This window comes from Pipistrellus kuhlii, unplaced genomic scaffold, assembly GCF_014108245.1.
Source record: "Pipistrellus kuhlii isolate mPipKuh1 unplaced genomic scaffold, mPipKuh1.p scaffold_m20_p_15, whole genome shotgun sequence".
NCBI classification, from domain to species: Eukaryota; Metazoa; Chordata; class Mammalia; order Chiroptera; family Vespertilionidae; genus Pipistrellus; species Pipistrellus kuhlii.
Window position 1 is genome coordinate 41,791,978 of NW_023425460.1, and position 18,770 is coordinate 41,810,747.

Genomic DNA, 18,770 nt, shown 5'->3' on the forward strand with positions numbered 1-18,770 from the left:
GGAAGCCCGGGGGTCCCCGGGTTGGAAGGCCCCCGCCCCCACAAGCCCCGGGACCCTGGCTGGCTCTCCGCGGCACAGGGCCTGGGCCGGGGCGGGCCCGCTCACCCCGGTCGTGTGCAGCTTCATCTTGAACTTCTCCAGGTACAGCCACTGCTTGGCCTCGGTGGGGTCCAGGTCGTGGTAGAAGTCCCTGGCCGCGTACCCGAAGCTGTGGAACTTCCTCTCGGGGGTCAGCAGGATGGTGGTGGGCGTCTTCTGGCTGGACACCCCGGGGTCACCTCCTTCCCACCGCCTGCCGCCGAGGAAAGGCAGAGGTTTGGCACCTTCCTCCGAAGCCCGGGAAAGACCCTGGGCCTTTCCCGGGCTTCGGAGGCAGAGGAGGGGGTGGAGGGGGAGGCCGTGGGCTCAGGAGGAACTGGGAGAGGCCTCGAAGGAGGAGCGGACGCGCAGGCCGCTCAGAGGAGGCCCGCGCGGGCGGGCATGCGTGTGTGGGCAGGAGAACAGGTGTGCAGTGAGAAGAGAACAGGAGTGCAGTGAGAAGAGAACAGGTGTGCAGTGAGAAGAGAACAGGTGTGCAGTGAGAAGAGAACAGGAGTGCAGTGAGAAGAGAACAGGAGTGCAGTGAGAAGAGAACAGGAGTGCAGTGAGAAGAGAACAGGAGTGCAGTGAGAAGAGAACAGGTGTGCAGTGAGAAGAGAACAGGAGTGCAGTGAGAAGAGAACAGGTGTGCAGTGAGAAGAGAACAGGTGTGCAGTGAGAAGAGAACAGGAGTGCAGTGAGAAGAGAACAGGTGTGCAGTGAGAAGAGAACAGGTGTGCAGTGAGAAGAGAACAGGTGTGCAGTGAGAAGAGAACAGGTGTGCAGTGAGAAGAGAACAGGAGTGCAGTGAGAAGAGAACAGGAGTGCAGTGAGAAGAGAACAGGTGTGCAGTGAGAAGAGAACAGGTGTGCAGTGAGAAGAGAACAGGTGTGCAGTGAGAAGAGAACAGGTGTGCAGTGAGAAGAGAACAGGAGTGCAGTGAGAAGAGAACAGGTGTGCAGTGAGAAGAGAACAGGTGTGCAGTGAGAAGAGAACAGGAGTGCAGTGAGAAGAGAACAGGAGTGCAGTGAGAAGAGAACAGGTGTGCAGTGAGAAGAGAACAGGTGTGCAGTGAGAAGAGAACAGGAGTGCAGTGAGAAGAGAACAGGTGTGCAGTGAGAAGAGAACAGGTGTGCAGTGAGAAGAGAACAGGAGTGCAGTGAGAAGAGAACAGGAGTGCAGTGAGAAGAGAACAGGTGTGCAGTGAGAAGAGAACAGGTGTGCAGTGAGAAGAGAACAGGTGTGCAGTGAGAAGAGAACAGGAGTGCAGTGAGAAGAGAACAGGTGTGCAGTGAGAAGAGTGACTGTATCGATGGGAAGCGTCAGGGACAACCGCCCGAGCGTCCCCTTCCATTTGCATTCCTTCGTTCCTACTGAAACGGAAAGCCAGCCTTCTCTCACCGCTCCGTCCGTCCGTCTGTCCCGTGTTAAGTTCCTATGTTCTGATGAAGGAAAAGGCAGGAGGAACCTCCTTCCGAACCCCGAAGCTGAGAGGACAGCTCTGAGCCCTGGCCAAGGCCGGTCTTTAGGCGGTTTGCTCCCCGCAAGTCCGGCTCTGGCTGCTCTTTGCCCCGGTTTCATGGCCTGGCTGCCTCCCGGGAACTGCGTTTCCTAAGACAGCCGCGGAGACGCTGACGGGCACTGATTCCAGCTTTTTCCACTCGGGGCTCCTGTCTCAGAGACGGCCGAGCAGACAGACCCTACGCCTGCCTGGCCAATCGGAGGCAGGATCCTGGCTCCATAGGCCGAACCCCGAGGGCCGGGCTGTCTCGGGGTCTCTACTGGAGATGAGGGGACACCACGGGTCTCCGGAGCCTCAGAGTGCGGGTCCCTTAGCTGAGCCACGTCTGCTTTTCCAGAGGAAAGGCGGGGCCTAACCCAAACCGGGTGGGGATCGCTTTTATTACAACTTGTCTTGTCTACCGAACTTTTTTAAAAAAAAAAAAATGCCTAAAATCTTACCCCGGGATCAATAACTAAATCCCACAACTTCCAATCACAGTGTATCTCCAGGGCCATAGTGGATTTGGAGAATTGGGGTGATCAATCCACAGCTCCCAAAGCTTCAGGGGCTGAAGACGGCGGGAAGGCCAGGGCCAGGCCGGGGCAGCGGGCGTCGGTGCTGGACAGACCGGAATCCCCCTAGACAGCCGGCCCCGTGGGGACACGGAGCCCACACCAGAGTGTGCCAGCTGCCGTGTGCGTGCGGTGGACACAGGGAGTCTGAGAGCGCCCCCAGGAGACCCAGGGCAACTCCAGGTGACCCTTCACGCGGCTGCATTCCCCGCTCTGCTTCCTCTCAGGCGTGGCGCTTTCTGCTCTGGTCACGCACCCGTGACACCCCCTCACTTGGAAGAGCTGGCACCTCCCCGCCTACACTGACAGGAATTGTCGGCATCCCCATTTCACAGATGAGGGCACTGAGGTTCAGAAGGTTCAGCAATGGCCTAAGCTCACGCAGTGACTGTCCACCACGGACACCTGTAAGCGGGCACCTGTCCCCCAAGGCTGCAGGCCGGAGTCCCTGGGCCAGGTTTCACACCCAGAGCCATGCCCTTCCCCGGGCCAACAAAGTCAGAATGAAACCAGCACTGTCTCGGCGGACCACGACCCCGCCAGCCCAGAGACCAGCGTGGCTGCCCCAATGGCACCGTGAGTTTGGGCCGAGCAGGGCCAGAGTCCGGGACCCGGCGCCTGGACCCCCGCCCGCCCGAGCACTCGCCTCATCACGTGGATGCACTCGGGCTCCTTGGTGAAGCTGTAGGCGTAGCCGCTGGACGTGGTCCCGAAGTCCACGGCCACCACCACGAGGAACGTCTGCTGCTCCGCCACGCTGGAGTCGGCATCGTTCTGCAGATACGCCGAGAAGGTATCGGGGAGGGGGTCATCACGCCTGGCTTTCTGGAAGATGCTTCGGGGGGGTCCCACCCGGCCCCGCTGCCCACCCACTGCCCAGGACGTCACTGTCTGGCTCAAGCCCTGGGGAGAGGGGAGGCCAGCTCGGCTCAGGGAGACGCCCCTAAGGGAAGGACCATGCCCACAGCTTGCCACCACTCCCTTATCACCTGTGCATGCGCGGCTACTACACACAACACCCCGAGGGCCGGGGCCATTGGCTCTGAGTGACAGCCTGCCTCCCCCTCTTCTCCCCCAGGCCCCGTGAAGACCTGCAGCCACTGCCCAGGGGCTCTGCCAGCTGTGCCCGTGCAGCTCCCAGGGGACCTCTCCACCTGCTCCGTGGGTCAGGCCTGGCAGCAGGGCTCCATATACCAGGGCCCTGCCGGGTGCTGCCATAACCACGCATGACCCTGCTGGGTCCCGTCCCCTCAGGGCTGCCCCCACCTGCCTGCCCATGCTGCCACCCAGGCCACTGGCTCCAACGACACCAGCCACACGGGCCCAGAGAGGGACAAGGAGTCGGGAGGGCTCACTGGGCTGGTACCGGGACCACGCAATCTCCACCCAGGAACGTGACGGGCTGCTCAGCCGCCTCATGCCAACAGACCCAGACAGCCAAGGTAATGAACACACTCCCACACACATGTACACACATGTCTTACCACGATATGGGAAGGGGACAGAGGCGTGATCCCTGTGTCCCCAAGACTCCGGGCAGGAGATGAATACGCAGACGTGGGGGCCGTTTCTGGAAAGAGAAAGGAAAGCACGCTTCTTAGAGGTGGTAGGGGCCGGCCGGGGAGCAGGTGCCGGGCTGTGTGGTGGGCCAGGCTGACCCCAGCCACACAAAGTTCAGGTGTCAGCACCCCCTTACATGTACAATAGTATTTAAAACAACCAAATGAGCCCGAGCCACTTTGGCTCAGTGCATAGAGCATCAGCCCGAGGACTGAAAGGTCCCGGGTTCAATTCCTGTCCAGGGCACACACTTTGGTTACAGAGTCCCCGGCCCTAGTTGGGGTGCGTGTGGTAGACAACCAATGGATGTGACTCTCTGGGTTGATTTTCCATTCTCAAAATCAATGGAAAAATATCCTCGGGTGAAGATTAACAGACATTTCTCCAAAGAATATATACAAATGGCAAATAAGCACAAGAAAAGATGTTTAACATTAGTAATCATTAGAGAAATCAAATCAAAACCACCATGAGATACTGTTTCACACCCCATAGGATGGCTATAATAAAAAAGGAACAGAAATGACAAATGTTGGCAAGGATGTGGACAAATCGGAACATATATATATCTATATATATATATATATATATATATATCTCACAGCCACTGGGGAAGAGTTTGGTGGTTCCTCAAAGAGTCAAATATAGAATTACCGTGTGACCCAGCAATTCCACTCCTAGATATCTACCCCAAAGAATTGAAAACAAAGATTCAAACAAATACATGTATGTGAATGTCCTTGCAGACACAATAAGCACACTGTAGGCAGAACCTGGTATCCACCAACGGGTGAATAGATAAACAAAACATGGTATGTCCATATAATGGAATATTATTCAGCTGTAAAAAGGAATAAAATTCTCATTCATGTCATAACATAGATGAATCTAGAATACATTATGTTAAGTGAAATAAGCTAGGCACAAAAGGTGAAATATAGTATGATTCCACTTATATGAAATATCTAGAATAGGCAAATTTGTGAAGATAGGGGATGGATTTGGGGTTACCCGGGCCTGGAAGGGGGCAGGAACACGGTGTGTACTGTTTCTGTATTGGTAAGGAAAGGTTTTGGAAACAGATAGTGGTGATGGTTACACAATACTGACTGTAATTATTTCCAGAGGTTTGTACACTTAAAAATGGTTAAAATGGCAAATCTTACATTTTACATTTATTATATATATATATATGTAATTTATTTTTTATTATTATTATTATTATTTTTTTTTTTACTTTACTACACAAATATTTTTTATTAAAAAAAAATCAACTTGTCCTAACCGGTTTGGCTCAGTGGATGGAGCGTTGACCTGAGGACTGAAGGGTCCCAGGTTCAATTCCGGTCAAGGGCATGTACCTTGGTTGCAGGCACATCCCCAGTAGGGGGTATGCAAGAGGCAGCTGATAGATGTTTCTCTCTCATCAGTGTTTCTAACTCTCTATCCCTCTCCCTTCCTATCTTCAAAAATAAATATATAAGTTAAAAAATCAATTTGCATATCTGAGGGGGGAAGCAATTTTTGATTCCTATTAGCACCTAAAGCTCGGTGCTCTTGAGAGGAGAATGGAGACAGAAGCCAGGCTCCTGGACCAGCCTGCTGGCCTCTGCCTTCTTAGCTGATCCCCTAGCTCAGGGGCATCCTCTGCCATGAAAGCTGGGGGGTTTGGCCTCTCCACTAGGGGGCCCGGCCAGATGGTCCTTTCCACCTGTTGGCGAGACTTCTGCCCTGCCCTCAGCCTTTGGGGCAGCTGGCAGAGATGCCACCCTGCACTGGAGCCACACTCTCTCTACCCGCTACCTGGAAGGCCTGCGGCCATGTGTCCACGCTTGCACAGAAGGTCTTGGAAGAAACCAAATGTCTAATTACCCAGAAAATCTGGTGTTGGCAATTAGCAAACAAGCCATTATCTGCAGACACACCATCCACCCGCCGTCGGCTTGGCTCTAATTATCCCATCACTCAGCCCTGCTCAGAGCACGGCCCACTGACTAGCACAATTGCATGTGTTGGGCCACACATGTCTCGGGCCCCCGAGGACTCCAGGATATTCAGGGCAAGAACCAAGGACCTGCTGGGTTCTCCCCGTGAGCCCCTCCCCCTCTGTCTCGGTGCAGTAGGAAATAAATCATTTGACTTGCTGGTCACTCAACCAGGCCTTGTAGGGGCAATTAAACTTCACGGACTTCTCCCATCCAAAATTAAAATGCAGCTACACTGTGTAATGATCTGCAAAAAAAAAAAAAAAAAAAAAAGGCGTGCCGCAGCATTTTTATAGATAGGTGGGTACCATGCTCACCCACATCTACAGCACTCTACACCCCAAATCAAAGGTGAGCCCCGCCTAATGAGCATCAGGCCAGCGCAGGAAGATACAAAGCCTACAGTGACAGCTTTGTTCTCAAGCTGATTTTTCTTGATCTATTTAGGATGTCAAAGTGGTGCTCAGAAATTCTTGGGGAGCCCTAGCCAGTTAGGCTCAGTGGATAGGGTGTCAGCCCTTGAAATGAAGGGTCCCGGTTCAATTCTGGTCAAGGGCTCAATCCCTGGTCCTGGTCGGGGCTCGTGTGGGAGGCAATCAAATGATGTGTCTCCCTCCCTCCCTCCCCTTCCATTCTCAAAATCAATGGAAAAATATCCTCGGGTGAAGATTAACAAAACAACAACAAATTTTATTATTATTATTATTATTATTGGGGAAAAGAACATGGAAAAGCCTCCTTTATCCCTGCAGGCTATGGGAAGTCTCTGGAGTGCTAATAGCCCCAACACAGCTGAAAGCTTCCATTCGATAAATAAGTGGTTGGAAATAAAGACCAGGGGGTCAGTGGAATATTATCTGCTGATCTAAGAGTGCTTGACAGACCTATGCTAACAGACAACCAGAGAGAGTTGATGCTTGACGTGTCTATTTATACAAAGTACATGTCTATGACCTGGCCCCCAATACACAGGGGCCATGGTCCCCTGTAAGACCTTCTGTCGTTAGCTGAGGCCTGTGTATGTTTCTCTGCAAATCCAATGCAATAACATCTGCCGTGACTGCTCCCACCTGTGTGATATTCCCGGTCAGCACTCACAGGGCGACATGGGCATCGGGAAGAGGGGAGAAAGGCAAAGTGAAAAGCCCAAGAAGAATGGAGATTTGTAGAGTGCAGGCTGTGAGGAGAGAAAGCAAGCTGATGAAAAGAAACTGAGACCCACCTGTGAAGGTAGGGCGAGGAGGAGAGGTGAAAGGAAAACGCTTTGCAGGTAAAGCCAGAAATGCTGGGAGTTTGAAGAAAAACCTACCACACTGTTACCAGTAGGTTAACCAGACATTAAAGCATCTCACCCTTCCAGCACTAAGTTACCCTGGCATGCAGTAACACAAAGGGATTTGATGATTTCACGTCAAAAAATCGGAAAAACACCATTTCAGGAATGCAACCTCTGAGCCACACAACCACTGGTTCATGGAGAACCAGCTTTCTGGTCAACCAGAGAATTATTGTCGGGACTCCTTTGTTACTGATTTTAGCTAATTTAACAGCACTTCTGTCTTGTAGATTTACTGTGCAATCCTTTTTAGTTTATTGTATGTAAAAATGAGTTGATTTGTGGGTTAACCTGGGACTCAACCCCCACACATCACTTTTAAAATAATTTTTGCAGCAAAGAGGGTAAAAATATTAAAATATTTTTGCAGAAAAGTAGAGGATATAAATAAGTATGGTTCAGGATTTTTTTTTAGAGCCCAAGCCAGGTAGTTGAGGAGGAACTAGTTTGACTTTGTAGGTTGATGCTCATTGCGCTTGCCTTCGTGGTATAAAAATTAAAAAACAGGTTTCAGCGGGGCGCTCCTGCTATAAAATGCGAGACATAAAACTCAGACACCCTGTATTTGCTCCGGGCTCTAATGGTATTAATCAAAGCAGAGGTTCTGGAAATAAAAATGGGCTGGATAGAGGTATGTCAAAGACAGCCATCACTCAGAAACTTGCTTATTGCTCTCTGTGGGAGACATTAGTCAGCAAATGGCCGTGAGCAGAACTGTAGACTTTCCGGGATACAGTAAATCGATCCTGCTCCATAAACACAGCATTTTAAAGGATGAAGACAGGATCTCGGGCCAGCCTTTATTCTACAAGGCTCCAGGCTCATGCCTCATGCGAAATGACCATGACCGGTGCTCTCAACAATGGGGACTCCGTGGCTTTCTGGTAGGGAGGGGGCGTGCAGGAGGCAGGCGATGGATGTTTGCTATTTCACTCTCACATGGAGGTTTCTCTCTGTACTTCTCCCTTTCTCACTCCCTCTCTCTCACGACAAAATAAATAAAGAAAAAGGAGGATTTTTTTCAAATATATTTTATTAATTTTTTACAGAGAGGAAGGGAGAGGGATAGAGAGCTAGAAACATCGACCAACTGCCTCCTGCACACTTCCTACTGGGGATGTGCCCACAACCAATGTACATGCCCTTGACTGGAATCGAACCTGGGACCCTTGAGTCCGAAGGCCAACGCTTTATCCACTGAGCCAAACTGGTTTCAGCTATTTTATTAATTTTTACAGAGAGGAAGGGAGAAGGATAGAGAGTTAGAAATATCGATTAGCTGCCTCCTGCACACTCCCTACTAGGGATGTGCGCGCAACCAAGGTACATGCCCTTGACTGGAATCAAACCTGGGATCCTTCAGTCCCCAGGCCAACGCTCTATCCACTGAGCCAAACCGGTTAGAGCAGAAAAGGAGGATTTTTAAGGTCGTTAAGCTTTAAGCATGCAATGGACGTTTTCATCCTTTCCTCCTCCTGGCTCTGAGATGACAGGCAGCTGCTGACAACTGCCTAAAGTCAGGCTACTGGAAAAAAGCTCTTCACTTCTCTCTCCTCACATGCCCCCCCTGCAGTGTCATTTCTGAAAACTGGTCGGTGCAAGGTCATGTGTAGGTTACTGGCAGATATCTTTTAAAAAGGAAAATAAAAGAAATTTATTACCCTATAACAGGCTTCATGGCTAGCTGAACTAATGCATTATTACCGTAAGCTGAGCAGCCATTCCAGTAAATAATTTATGGATTTTTTTTTTTAATCATCTCAGCTGATGTCCAGAGTAAATGGAAATTTTATTGCATGAACTGGGAGACCCTCCTGGCTGCAAAGAATACCAAGTGTGAAACAGTCGCTCTCCAAATGCTAAACAATAATTATGGAAATGAGCACTTGCAGTGGCAGAAAGCACAGCACCTGGCACAGGCTCAGAGTGAGAGGTTGTGCTTGGCCCATCCTGACCCTGGGCAGCATCTTTCAGTTACCCCCCACCCCCACCCCAGATGGACTGGGAGATGAGCTGCCCCAGTGAGAGAGAACCGGGGCAGCTGGCATTCCCCAGAGACAGTGAGGTCCCGAGCCCCTATAATCCCAGATGGTGAGTGGGGCAGTGCGCCATCTCTGTCCACCAGAGGTTCACATGCACGTGTGTGTCCAGGCCAAGGCTGGGGAAGGGGAGGAAATGGTTTCTACAAGTCTTCCTGCTGATTTTCATGAATTATATTCAACAAATGGGGAGCCCCACTTCCGCCTCATCCTCCAGGGCACCCACCTCTGTTGGAGGGAGGAACAGAGAGAGGAATTTGGTCATCCTAGAATCCCAGGTCAACTGGCAAAACCTAGACTGGAGGCAACGCTCAGGACAACAGCCAGGTTTCTCCAAAATACAAATTGTAAAAGGAAAATATATAGGAACAGAGGAGGGGAAACTATGGATTAGTGGTTCTCAAACTTTAATGTGCATCAGAATCACCCAGCGCTCCAGTGAGAAGAGATTGCGAGCCCCACCCCCAGAGTCTCTACTCCAATTGGTCCAGGGCAGCAGAAAATTTGCATTGCTAATGAGCTCCCCACCCAGCCCGACCTGCCTGAGACAGATTGCCTTAGCAGCTTAAAAGGCCCAGCAACTGCAGTCATTGCAATGCATGGGCCTTGCATGGATCATGATTCAAATGAACAGAAACATTTACATCACTAATGAGACAATTGGAAATGGTCTGAATTATAAACGCCGACCAGATATTGATGATATTAATAAATTACCGTTAATGGTGTAGTCATGTAATGTTCAAGAGTCATTATACTTTAGAGACACATTCTGAAATGTTTACAGATGAGACAATATGATGCCTGATATTCAAGGATGCTCAATACATTACTTACCCTATTTCTGTATGTCTTAAGTTCTCCATAACAAAAGAGTGGCTGTCTTAATATTCCAGTTACATGTCTGTCTTCCTGGCTTCAGGAATATTCAAGACAATATTTTTCTTATACGGAGTACAGGTAGGCCCCACAGACACTTTATCAAATGGATGATCAAACTCACAAGAATATGCATACATCAGACCTACACAGTTTGCACTCTGAAACCTTTGGGATGTTTCGGACCTGAGTCTTGGAGTGGATGCGGGGTCCATGTCCAGCTGGCTTTTCTGGGACTGAGGCTGCTGGGATGAATCTAAACAGCCCTGAAGGAGTCTGAATTCTGCTGCCTCTACCGTTACCGCAAAGGCGGCATCCAGCCACCAACTGGCTCCCACTCGGAGGGCTCCAGCCCAGCCTCGGGGGCCTCCTAGACTTAGAAGCCCCTCTGCGAACCCAGGGCCTCAGAAGAGGCCAGGGATTGAGCCCCCCGGTCCCCTCCCCTACCCCATCACTGCTGGGCCCCTCTGTGTTCTGAGAAACCAGAGTCTGGCCCTGCAGAGAAGCAGGGTCTCTTTAAGGAGCAGGACACACCCCTTTTGCTTTGTTCAGACTCACAGGGCTCCCAAGGCCATATGGGAGGGGCAAGCAGCCTCAGTGAAGAAGGTCTTGGCATCTTCTCCAGGGGATGAAATACCAATGTCACATGTCACCCTGGGACCCTTTGTACTAGAACTAGAAGAACAAGCTCTAAGTCTGGGAGGGGGAGAGTGGGGGAAGGTGGCTCCTGTGGAGGCCCAGGGTATAGGCACAGCGGCCTCCATGCTCAGGCAGGGCAGCCAGGCTGAGCCACAGGGTGAAGGGTATGTCTCTATGAGGGCCCAGGTATAGGCAGGGCAGCCAGGCTGGGCCACACAGGGTCGAGGGTATGTCTCCTCAGAACCAGAACAGAAGCCAAACCCAAGTTCTTAGAGGAAGGCAAGGAAAAGAAAATGGCTCCTGGTCACAATGCATTATGGGGCGTGACGCGTAGAGAAGCCACAGGTGGGGGCCCTCAGGGGCCCTGAGGAGCTGCCGGGCCTCTCTGGCCTTGTCTTCGCCCTGGGAAGCGGGCTCCCAGTCCCCAGGGCCTCCATCGCCGCGTCTCGGTGAACCAAGGAGGCAACAGACAGCTGAAACCCTCTGCATAAGCAACAGCCCCACCCACCACTTGCGGAATTCCTTCCCAGGGCCAAGTTCTTGTACACGTTTTACTCTGGGCTCTTTTGCAAGTTTAGTCAAACTCATATTGTTCATTTGAAATGATCAGAAATGTACGAAACCCGGAAACCTACCGGGAAAGCTAGGGTGGCCAGCACGCACTGAATGCGGATTTCACACTGAGCTAGGAGCCTTAGGGGCAGAGCTCATGAGACCCGCGGTTAGGAGTCTGGGAGGCGGTGGATGAGAAAGCAAAGTTGATGTTAGAGGCCCGTCTGGGGTGGGGCTCACCCTCCCTGAGCCTGCACCCCTGTCCCAGCACCAGGTCTCCACAGGAACGTTTCTCTTGAAAGATGAGCTACTGAGAAATGTCCACACGACTCCCCAGGTGAGCACACATCCTGAAGGAAGTCAGGAGGTCACGGCTACAGGGCTCTCCTGAGCTCTGGCTGGCTCTCTCCGGGCTCAGGAGATGATGTGGCTCCAGTCTCCTTGGGCTCTGACACCGAATGTTTCAAAAGCCCAAATTCTCCAATCCAAGAACGGGGTGAGGGAGGAGCTACTGGTTACACAGAGGTTCAGGGGCAGGAGAGCCTGGGCTCCAATCCTTGCAGGCCCCTTCCCAGATCCATGACCTGGGTGAGCTCCTCGGCCTCTCCGAGCCTCCGTTTTCCCCACTTGGAAAATGGGTGGAGGGTGATAGACTTCCTAAGATGGCTAGAAAATAGCACACAAATCAATGAAATAGTATCCATAAAACCTGGTGCCTGATGGGCACTCCATAAATTATAGATGTTATTTATCATCATCACCACCACCACCACCACCATCACCATCACCACCATCATCACCATCATCATCAAATCGGTCCAACTCCGGCTGAGAAAATGGCCATGTCCTCAATTTAATCGTCCCGCCAAGGCGGAGGGAGGGTGAGCATCTTCCTGAAGTCACACGGTAAGTGACCAGCGCCAAGGTCCTTCCTCTCCGGCATTCCAGCGCAGGCCCAGGCCTCAGTCCCTGGCCAGCCTGGGTACCCCTGTCAGCCCGTAGCCCAGGGCAGTGGAGCGGAGTTCGGAGGAGTGGGGACTGGGAGCGAGCGCCGGTGGGCGGGGCTTCTGGTTAGGGTGATGAAAATGTTCTGGAACTTGACAGTGGTGATGGTTGCACAACCCCGTGGACATAAAAGAACCACCAAACTGTATACTTAAAAATGATGAATTTTATAGGTGAATTATATCTCGATTAAAAAGCATCGAAGGGCTGCAGAAAACCACCTTGTTTGTAAGGAAGTGTTCCCCACTGCCCCTAGGACACTCCCACCCCGGACATGGCTCTCCGCCCTCCCACGGGCCTCCCTCTGGCAGAGGCTAACCTCTCCGCCTGGCAGGCTCTGCAGCAGGTTTCCAAGCCCTGCAAGCCCCAGAGTGTCTGACCGCACCCGCCCGTGGCAATCGCTGGCACCGGCCTCTCCCCAGACACCCCGCTCTCTGACAACACAGGCACGCGGGCCCGGAGCAGGGCCGGTGCCCGCCCAGCCACCAGCTGAGCTTTCACTTTTCCCCTAGATGCCCCGAGGCTGCCAGCTGGCCGGAGCGGGATGCCAAGCCCCATCCCGATGGAGGGCTGCGGACAGAGGGCTGGTCGCTACTTCCCCGCAGATAAGTTGCTGCCCAGGAACCAGAAGAAATGCGAGGAGATGCCCAGTGACCTGCTCCATAGCCAGCCCCGCCGGCGGAGCCATGGCCTCATTCTGTCAGGAGGGCAGGCCACACCGGCACTAACACCTACTCCTGTGGAACCTGCGGCAGGGACCTGCCTGGGAAACGGCTGCTCCCAGATCACAGACAAGAGAAGGCAAACGCCACGAGACACTTCAAAGGGGAGAAGGCCGAGCACGGACCACCCACTGCAGCCTGGAGGAGGGCTGGCTGCCCGGGGTGCTGGCCACCCCGGGGAACCAAATGCCCTCAGCACAGGTGGCCCTGGCACCTGTACGCAGCCCATCCCTCACCTGATGGGCATATGGAAAGCCCTGTCCGGGATGCTTGAAGATTTCCTAAATTTAAAATCCCACATTCTTTCCTTTTTTATACAAAACCTTCAATGGTGGACTGACATTCTTACTAAGAAAGCAGTAGCAAGCTGGGATAAATACTAACTTTAGACTTTGCTAAGCTTGTCTGGCAAAATTGGAAGAGTAACCACCCTTGAAAGGAGCTAACATAGAGTAACTCCTTCCAGAACGATAAAGAGAGAGAGAAACAGAGAAAGAAAACCAATGAGCGATTCCCCCGAGGACCAACTCTGTTCCATCTTTTCCCAGGAAACAGAAAAGGGCTATCTGGGAAATGCGACTGACTTCCTCAGGCTGCTCCACAAAGCAGGGGCCCACAAAGTCCCAGGGTGTCCCCTGACCCGTCTAAGGCCAAGCAGCGTGATGAGGCCTGTGGGGCCTCCCACTTACTACCCTGTATGCATTCCAGGGGGTAATCCACATGCTATGCGTAGGGATCACGGGGAGGCCACACAGATGGCCCAGGCATATTCAGACTCATCAAGGCTGCTACACGCACAGGTGCTTGCGTGGGTACTGCCCACACGTGGTGGGCTTCGGTGCCCTTGGCTCCAGGACCCCTGCTCCAGTCCCTGCAGGGCCAGGGTAGGTAAGAACCGAGGTCCGGGGCGTGCAACACTGCCCCCTCACCATCCGTACACGGCCGACTGCCAGAGCTTGGATTTTGGAAACATGTCTGGGGCATCAAGAACCCAGGTGGTCTGTCCGTGGCTCTTCCTCCTCCCCACCCCCCACCCCTCCCTCACCAGGGTGCAGCCCACCCGCTTCCTGAGGCTGGCCACACAGGGCCGTTTCTCGGCGTCGCTGTTCTCTTTAAGAGCTGCAGTGGAGCTCAGTTAATCAGTGGCCACCTCTCTGCAGAGCAGAGGCTCCAGACTCAGGGTGAACCCCCCTCCGGAGCCTGGAATGTCAAGAGTGCAGGGTGACGACCTCCCCTCCTCCCCTCCGGAGAGGACCTCTGGGAGGTGTCCACAGGAATGCCTGGCTGGAGGAGGGAGCTGGTGGCAGGGAGCCTGCATGAGCCTGTTCTCCCTGCCCCAACACCCCCCCCCCCCCCGCATCTTCTCTCTCACCCTCAGACCTAGGAGGGTCCTGAAAACGCACCCACATCTCTGGGATGTTCTGGGTCAGTGGAAGAGGAGCCCGCGGGGAAGTTAACGATGCAGAGGGAAGCAGGGCAATACTTGGGCATCACCCAGCAAGCTCTTCAGCTGGAAGGCCCAGGCCATGGGAAACGGCCCCCATCCCCCACCCCCCGGGGGTCTGGCCATGCCCTCCCTGGCCCTTCCCCACGGGGCTGCCATCGTCTTATCTAGGGAACACACATGTGCATTTAATTCGTGAGAATCCAACCGTGAGTTCTCAGGCCAAAACAGAGCATGCGGTGCCAGTGTAAGTACTGTAATTAAGAACACCAAAACCCTATTCTGCACCTTCTGTTAGACCCATGGTAAGTGACACTGGGGGGTGAGGGTGGGGGAGGCTCCCCAGGGCAGGGGTGCTTGACTGGCATCTTGAAGGGCAAGTCAGTCGGCTGAGCAACAAGATGGGAGGGAAGAGCAGGCAGAGGAACAGCCTGAGCCAAGGCAGGGTGGTGTGGAGAGCTCCCCGAAGGGCCTTCCACTCCGCCTCCAGGCAACCCCCCTGGATCACGTCACAGCCAGCAGTTCCATCAGGTTACTTCCAGCCACAGGCACCTCCAGTGGTTGTCTACTGCCCTTCATGTCCTATCCTTAGCCATCAGACACCTCCGTTAGCCCCTCAACACTGCACCCCACACCGTTACTGCCCCCACACCACCAGCTGCACCAGCTGGGCTGTTCTCTGCCATCTGGGAGGCCATCTGCCATCCCCCAGGCCTGTCCCGTGCCCCAGTCTGCAGGGACCAGAGGCCCCCTGTCCTTCCCGTGGGTGGAGCTGACCCTCGTGGCTGCCCTCCAACCAGCCCCGGCCCCGCCTACCAGATCCCTGCATCTGGATCCCAACCGTCCTGCTCCCCGGGTGTCTGGTGTCCGGGAATCGGGGGTCTCCGGTGTGGCTGTCTTACGGCTGGGGACGTGTGGAGGGATGTTACAGAGATGGCCCAGGACGGGGGCTCTGGAGAAACACTTCAGGCCCAGAAACCATCATGGCCAACACCCACTTCGTCCCCGTAAACCATCCCTTCTCCAGCCTCTGTGTCCTGTCTCTGAAGGAAGCTGATCCCTGAGTCCCGAGGTTGCCAGGCGCTGCCTCTGGGTGTGGGGTCCTGGCTGTTTCCTCCTTTCTTCCTGTGGATTCTGTTTTCCATGATGAACGTGGAATGCTTTGGCCAGGAGAACCCAAATTATCATTGTTTTTGCCCAGCACCTGCCCTACAGCGTGAGGGCAGCAGAGGGCTGGGCTGGGCGGGGTGGGCATCGGGAGCACGGCTCTTGCCCATCGCCTCCTGCGCCTCACGGGGTGCTCTGCTGCTCGGCCACAGTGCTGGGCCCACCCAAGGCCGCTGGCTGCTCCCTATTCCTGCACCAGGACCCCAGTCCCCCCACCCCCCTGGCCCATGACCACGTGGCTTCCACACCATGGGGGACAGTTCTCAGCCCATGAAGCCTCCGCAGTGACCCCGAGGGCTCTAGCAGAAGCTCAGAGAGTTTCCAGGGCTGCCCGGGGCTCACAGCGAGCACACCAGGACCCGAGCTCGTCCCACCACATCACGCTGCCCCCAGACAGAGCAGACAGAGCGCAGCTCAGGGACCCGCCTGGGAGGGGCTCCCTAAATGCCTCGGCCCCGCCTCCTCCAGGCCCAAGAGAGGGGCTGTGCTTTTTGGGTGTTGCTTCTGGCTTCAATGCTCAACGCCCCCAAATGTCCCCTGTGTGCAGTGGGCCATCTGCAGTGCTGAAGCAGAAACCCTGGTTACGGGGACGGCTGGGGGGGCGGGAGGGGGGGGGGCGGGCAGGCCGCCCCAGGCTCCCAGGCCCGGCTGTATCGCTGGGCTCAGCCTTCCCACAGTCCGGGAAGGCCCCTTCAGTCACTATGTTGCTTAGAGTCCTGTGCTCAGTTGCCTAATTTGGGAACACGCCTGGAGCAGGCTCTGGCCCGAATGGCTCTGGGGAGGTGGGCACGGAGGGTCACCTTGAGATGTGAGCATAGTCACAGATGGAAGCCAATTTATCAGTTCTCTCTGCGGGAGAAGCAGCTGTGAGCAGGGGCGGGGAGAGGTGGGGGAAGGGAGGTTGCTGGCCTGGGAAGATGAGGGGCTGCTGTCTGGGGACACGGAAATCCCCGGCTAGTCCTCGTGAGTCACAGGATGAGCTGGGCCACCCCTCTGCCACGGTCACTCGTAGTTTTGGCTCCCGTGTTTGTGGTTTGCAGCTTAGTTTGGCCTCATGGCTAATATTTCATGAAGGGGCCCCGCCCTCTGCCCCCTCACCACCCGCTAAGATGTTTGAGGGGCAGTCTTCCCAGGCCCCCAGCTGCACATCTGTGTCTGTCTGACCGCTGCACAGGAATACATGCCATTCCCTGATACAACATGCTGAGAAAGTCTGTTTTTCATTCGACACACAAGGTGGAGGTACAAAAAATAACTAGGGCAAAGTGCACTCTGACATTCCTACGGCGCCTTGATAAATCCCATCCTGCCGCCGCCTTCCTTCCTGAGCAGCCCGGCCTGGCCCCAGCACACGGCACCGTGGATCTTGCTAGCGAAGGTTCAGGAAGGGGCCGAGGAGCACATCACGGGGGCAGACTCAGCGTCATTATCCAGCCCAGTCCTGTGGGCTCATGCTTGAACCCCCAAAAAGACCTCCCAGAAGTTTTAACATCTCTCAGTCTCCCTCCCTCTCCTCCATCTCTGTTACTTCCTCTACCACTTGCCACACATGTGCATGCACATGCATACTTACGTGTGCGTGTGTGTGTGTGTGTGTGTGTGTGTGGCTGTGTGTGTATGCACCCAGAAGCCTCTCCCAAGACAGGTCTGGCAGGACCCGCAACCCCAGCAGAATCAGGTCTTTACTGGGTCTTTGGCACCTCTGCTCGCCACTGTCCCCCAAAATCTTGCACCAGGGGCCGACAACTCCTGCTTCCCAAGTGCCCTCCAGGGATGCCCTGAAACCACCAGGCCCAAGGCTTGGTATAGCACCCCAGTGTGCCTGTCCTTGGCCAAGCTTTCTTTCCCTGACCTCAGTTTGCCCGTCTGTAAAATGAGAGGGGTAGGCCCAGCCCAGACCTTTGACAACACGGGTCCCGCCTGGTTGTAGACGCCACCTACCAGCTCTGCTTTCTCCGCTTTCATCTCTGCCATGGGAGCAGGCCTCCTGGTGTTTGTGCTGCAAACAGTTTCCTATCCCAACCAGCAGCAAGAGCGCCTCAAGGCCAACAAGAAGAGGATGAGAAAGGAAGGAAGTGGCCAGAGGAATTTAGCCTTTAGCCCATGGAAACCTGGGGGGCAGCGAGAGGCCAGCCTGAGGCCTATATTAGTCATCAGGTTTGAGCCCCAACATCTGGGACCCAAACAGGAGCCAGGAGTCTGGGTCCAGAAACCACCGCTCCCAGTCACAGGGAAACCACCAGCCCATGGGTCTGATTTAGAAAAACAGAAGGCAGTAAAGGAGATCGCTTCTTTTGCCAGCTACCGGGAAACAAAGGGCACTAGCAAAACCCACTTACTTCCCTGTGAGATTTGGGGGGCTTAGGGAGCCAACGGGACAGGGCTCCCTCCTACAGAACTAACTACCTTCCTGGAGCATCTGCTTCTGACAGCAAAATTGGGAGGTAGTAGGCAGAACTACCCCAAAAACGTGCTCAACATCTGGGAAGTAAAACAGCCTCAGTAGTTGAGTTAATGTGCTCAGAAAATGAGGTGAAGGTAAGCGACCAGAGGTTCTTCCTGGTGGCTGTCTTTTAGGGCCCCCAAAAGCATAAACACTTTTTAAAAATATGTCTTTACTGATTTTTTTTTTTTTAGAGGAAGAGGAAGGGGGAGGGAGAGAGATGAAACATCAATGACAAAGAGAAACATCAACTGACCGCCTCTTGCAAGCCTCCTACTGGAGATGGAGATGTGTTCTGACGGGGAATGGAACCGGTGACCTCTTCATGCATGGGACCATGCTCAAGCAACTGAGCCACATGGCCAGGGCTGCAGCACAGATATTTTTAAATGGGCACGCATCCTACAGCCAATAGAAACACAAGCATTTCTGCTATAACGAGGTCTCTTTTCCTCAAACTCTTCATATTCTGCAAAATCACACACTAAAAAATACTAGTGTTCACAGGGGAAATAGTGTTGGTGCGTATCACTCAACAGCTATGAATCTTGTCACGTGGGGATGTCCCAAAACAGCAGTGGCTCTAGGAATATCCCGGTGCAGAGAGCCTGCCCGGGCCTGGACCCAAAGCCACAGTGAGCACACCGCTGGCTGGCACCCCTCTGCTGAGATGAAGGCCGGAGGGGCCCCCACTTCTTTCAGAGACCATTCTGAGCCCCGCCCAGGCTGTCACCTGCACCCACTGTCCCCTCACAAGAGCAATACTTTCAGCTCCTGCCCTCTCGCTTCCCCAAACAGCTTAAAGGGGAAGGTGCATCTAGAGCTCTCCTGCTTTTTTCTCAGTT

At 53.8% G+C, this 18,770-nt stretch overlaps 1 protein-coding gene across 6 annotated transcripts in view; it reads right to left on the reverse strand.

Moving 5' to 3' along the window:
• Positions 1–18,770, reverse strand: part of HSPA12A (heat shock protein family A (Hsp70) member 12A) — a 101,510-nt gene that overhangs the window by 20,821 nt on the left and 61,919 nt on the right. For all 6 annotated transcript variants that reach the window (XM_036439181.2, XM_036439183.2, XM_036439180.2 and 3 more), the window contains 3 exons: positions 3,639–3,724; positions 2,801–2,928; positions 106–292 (listed from right to left, as the gene is read on the reverse strand). In XM_036439181.2, coding sequence (XP_036295074.1) covers positions 106–292; positions 2,801–2,928; positions 3,639–3,724 — 401 coding nt within the window. The remainder of the gene's footprint in view (positions 1–105; positions 293–2,800; positions 2,929–3,638; positions 3,725–18,770) is intronic.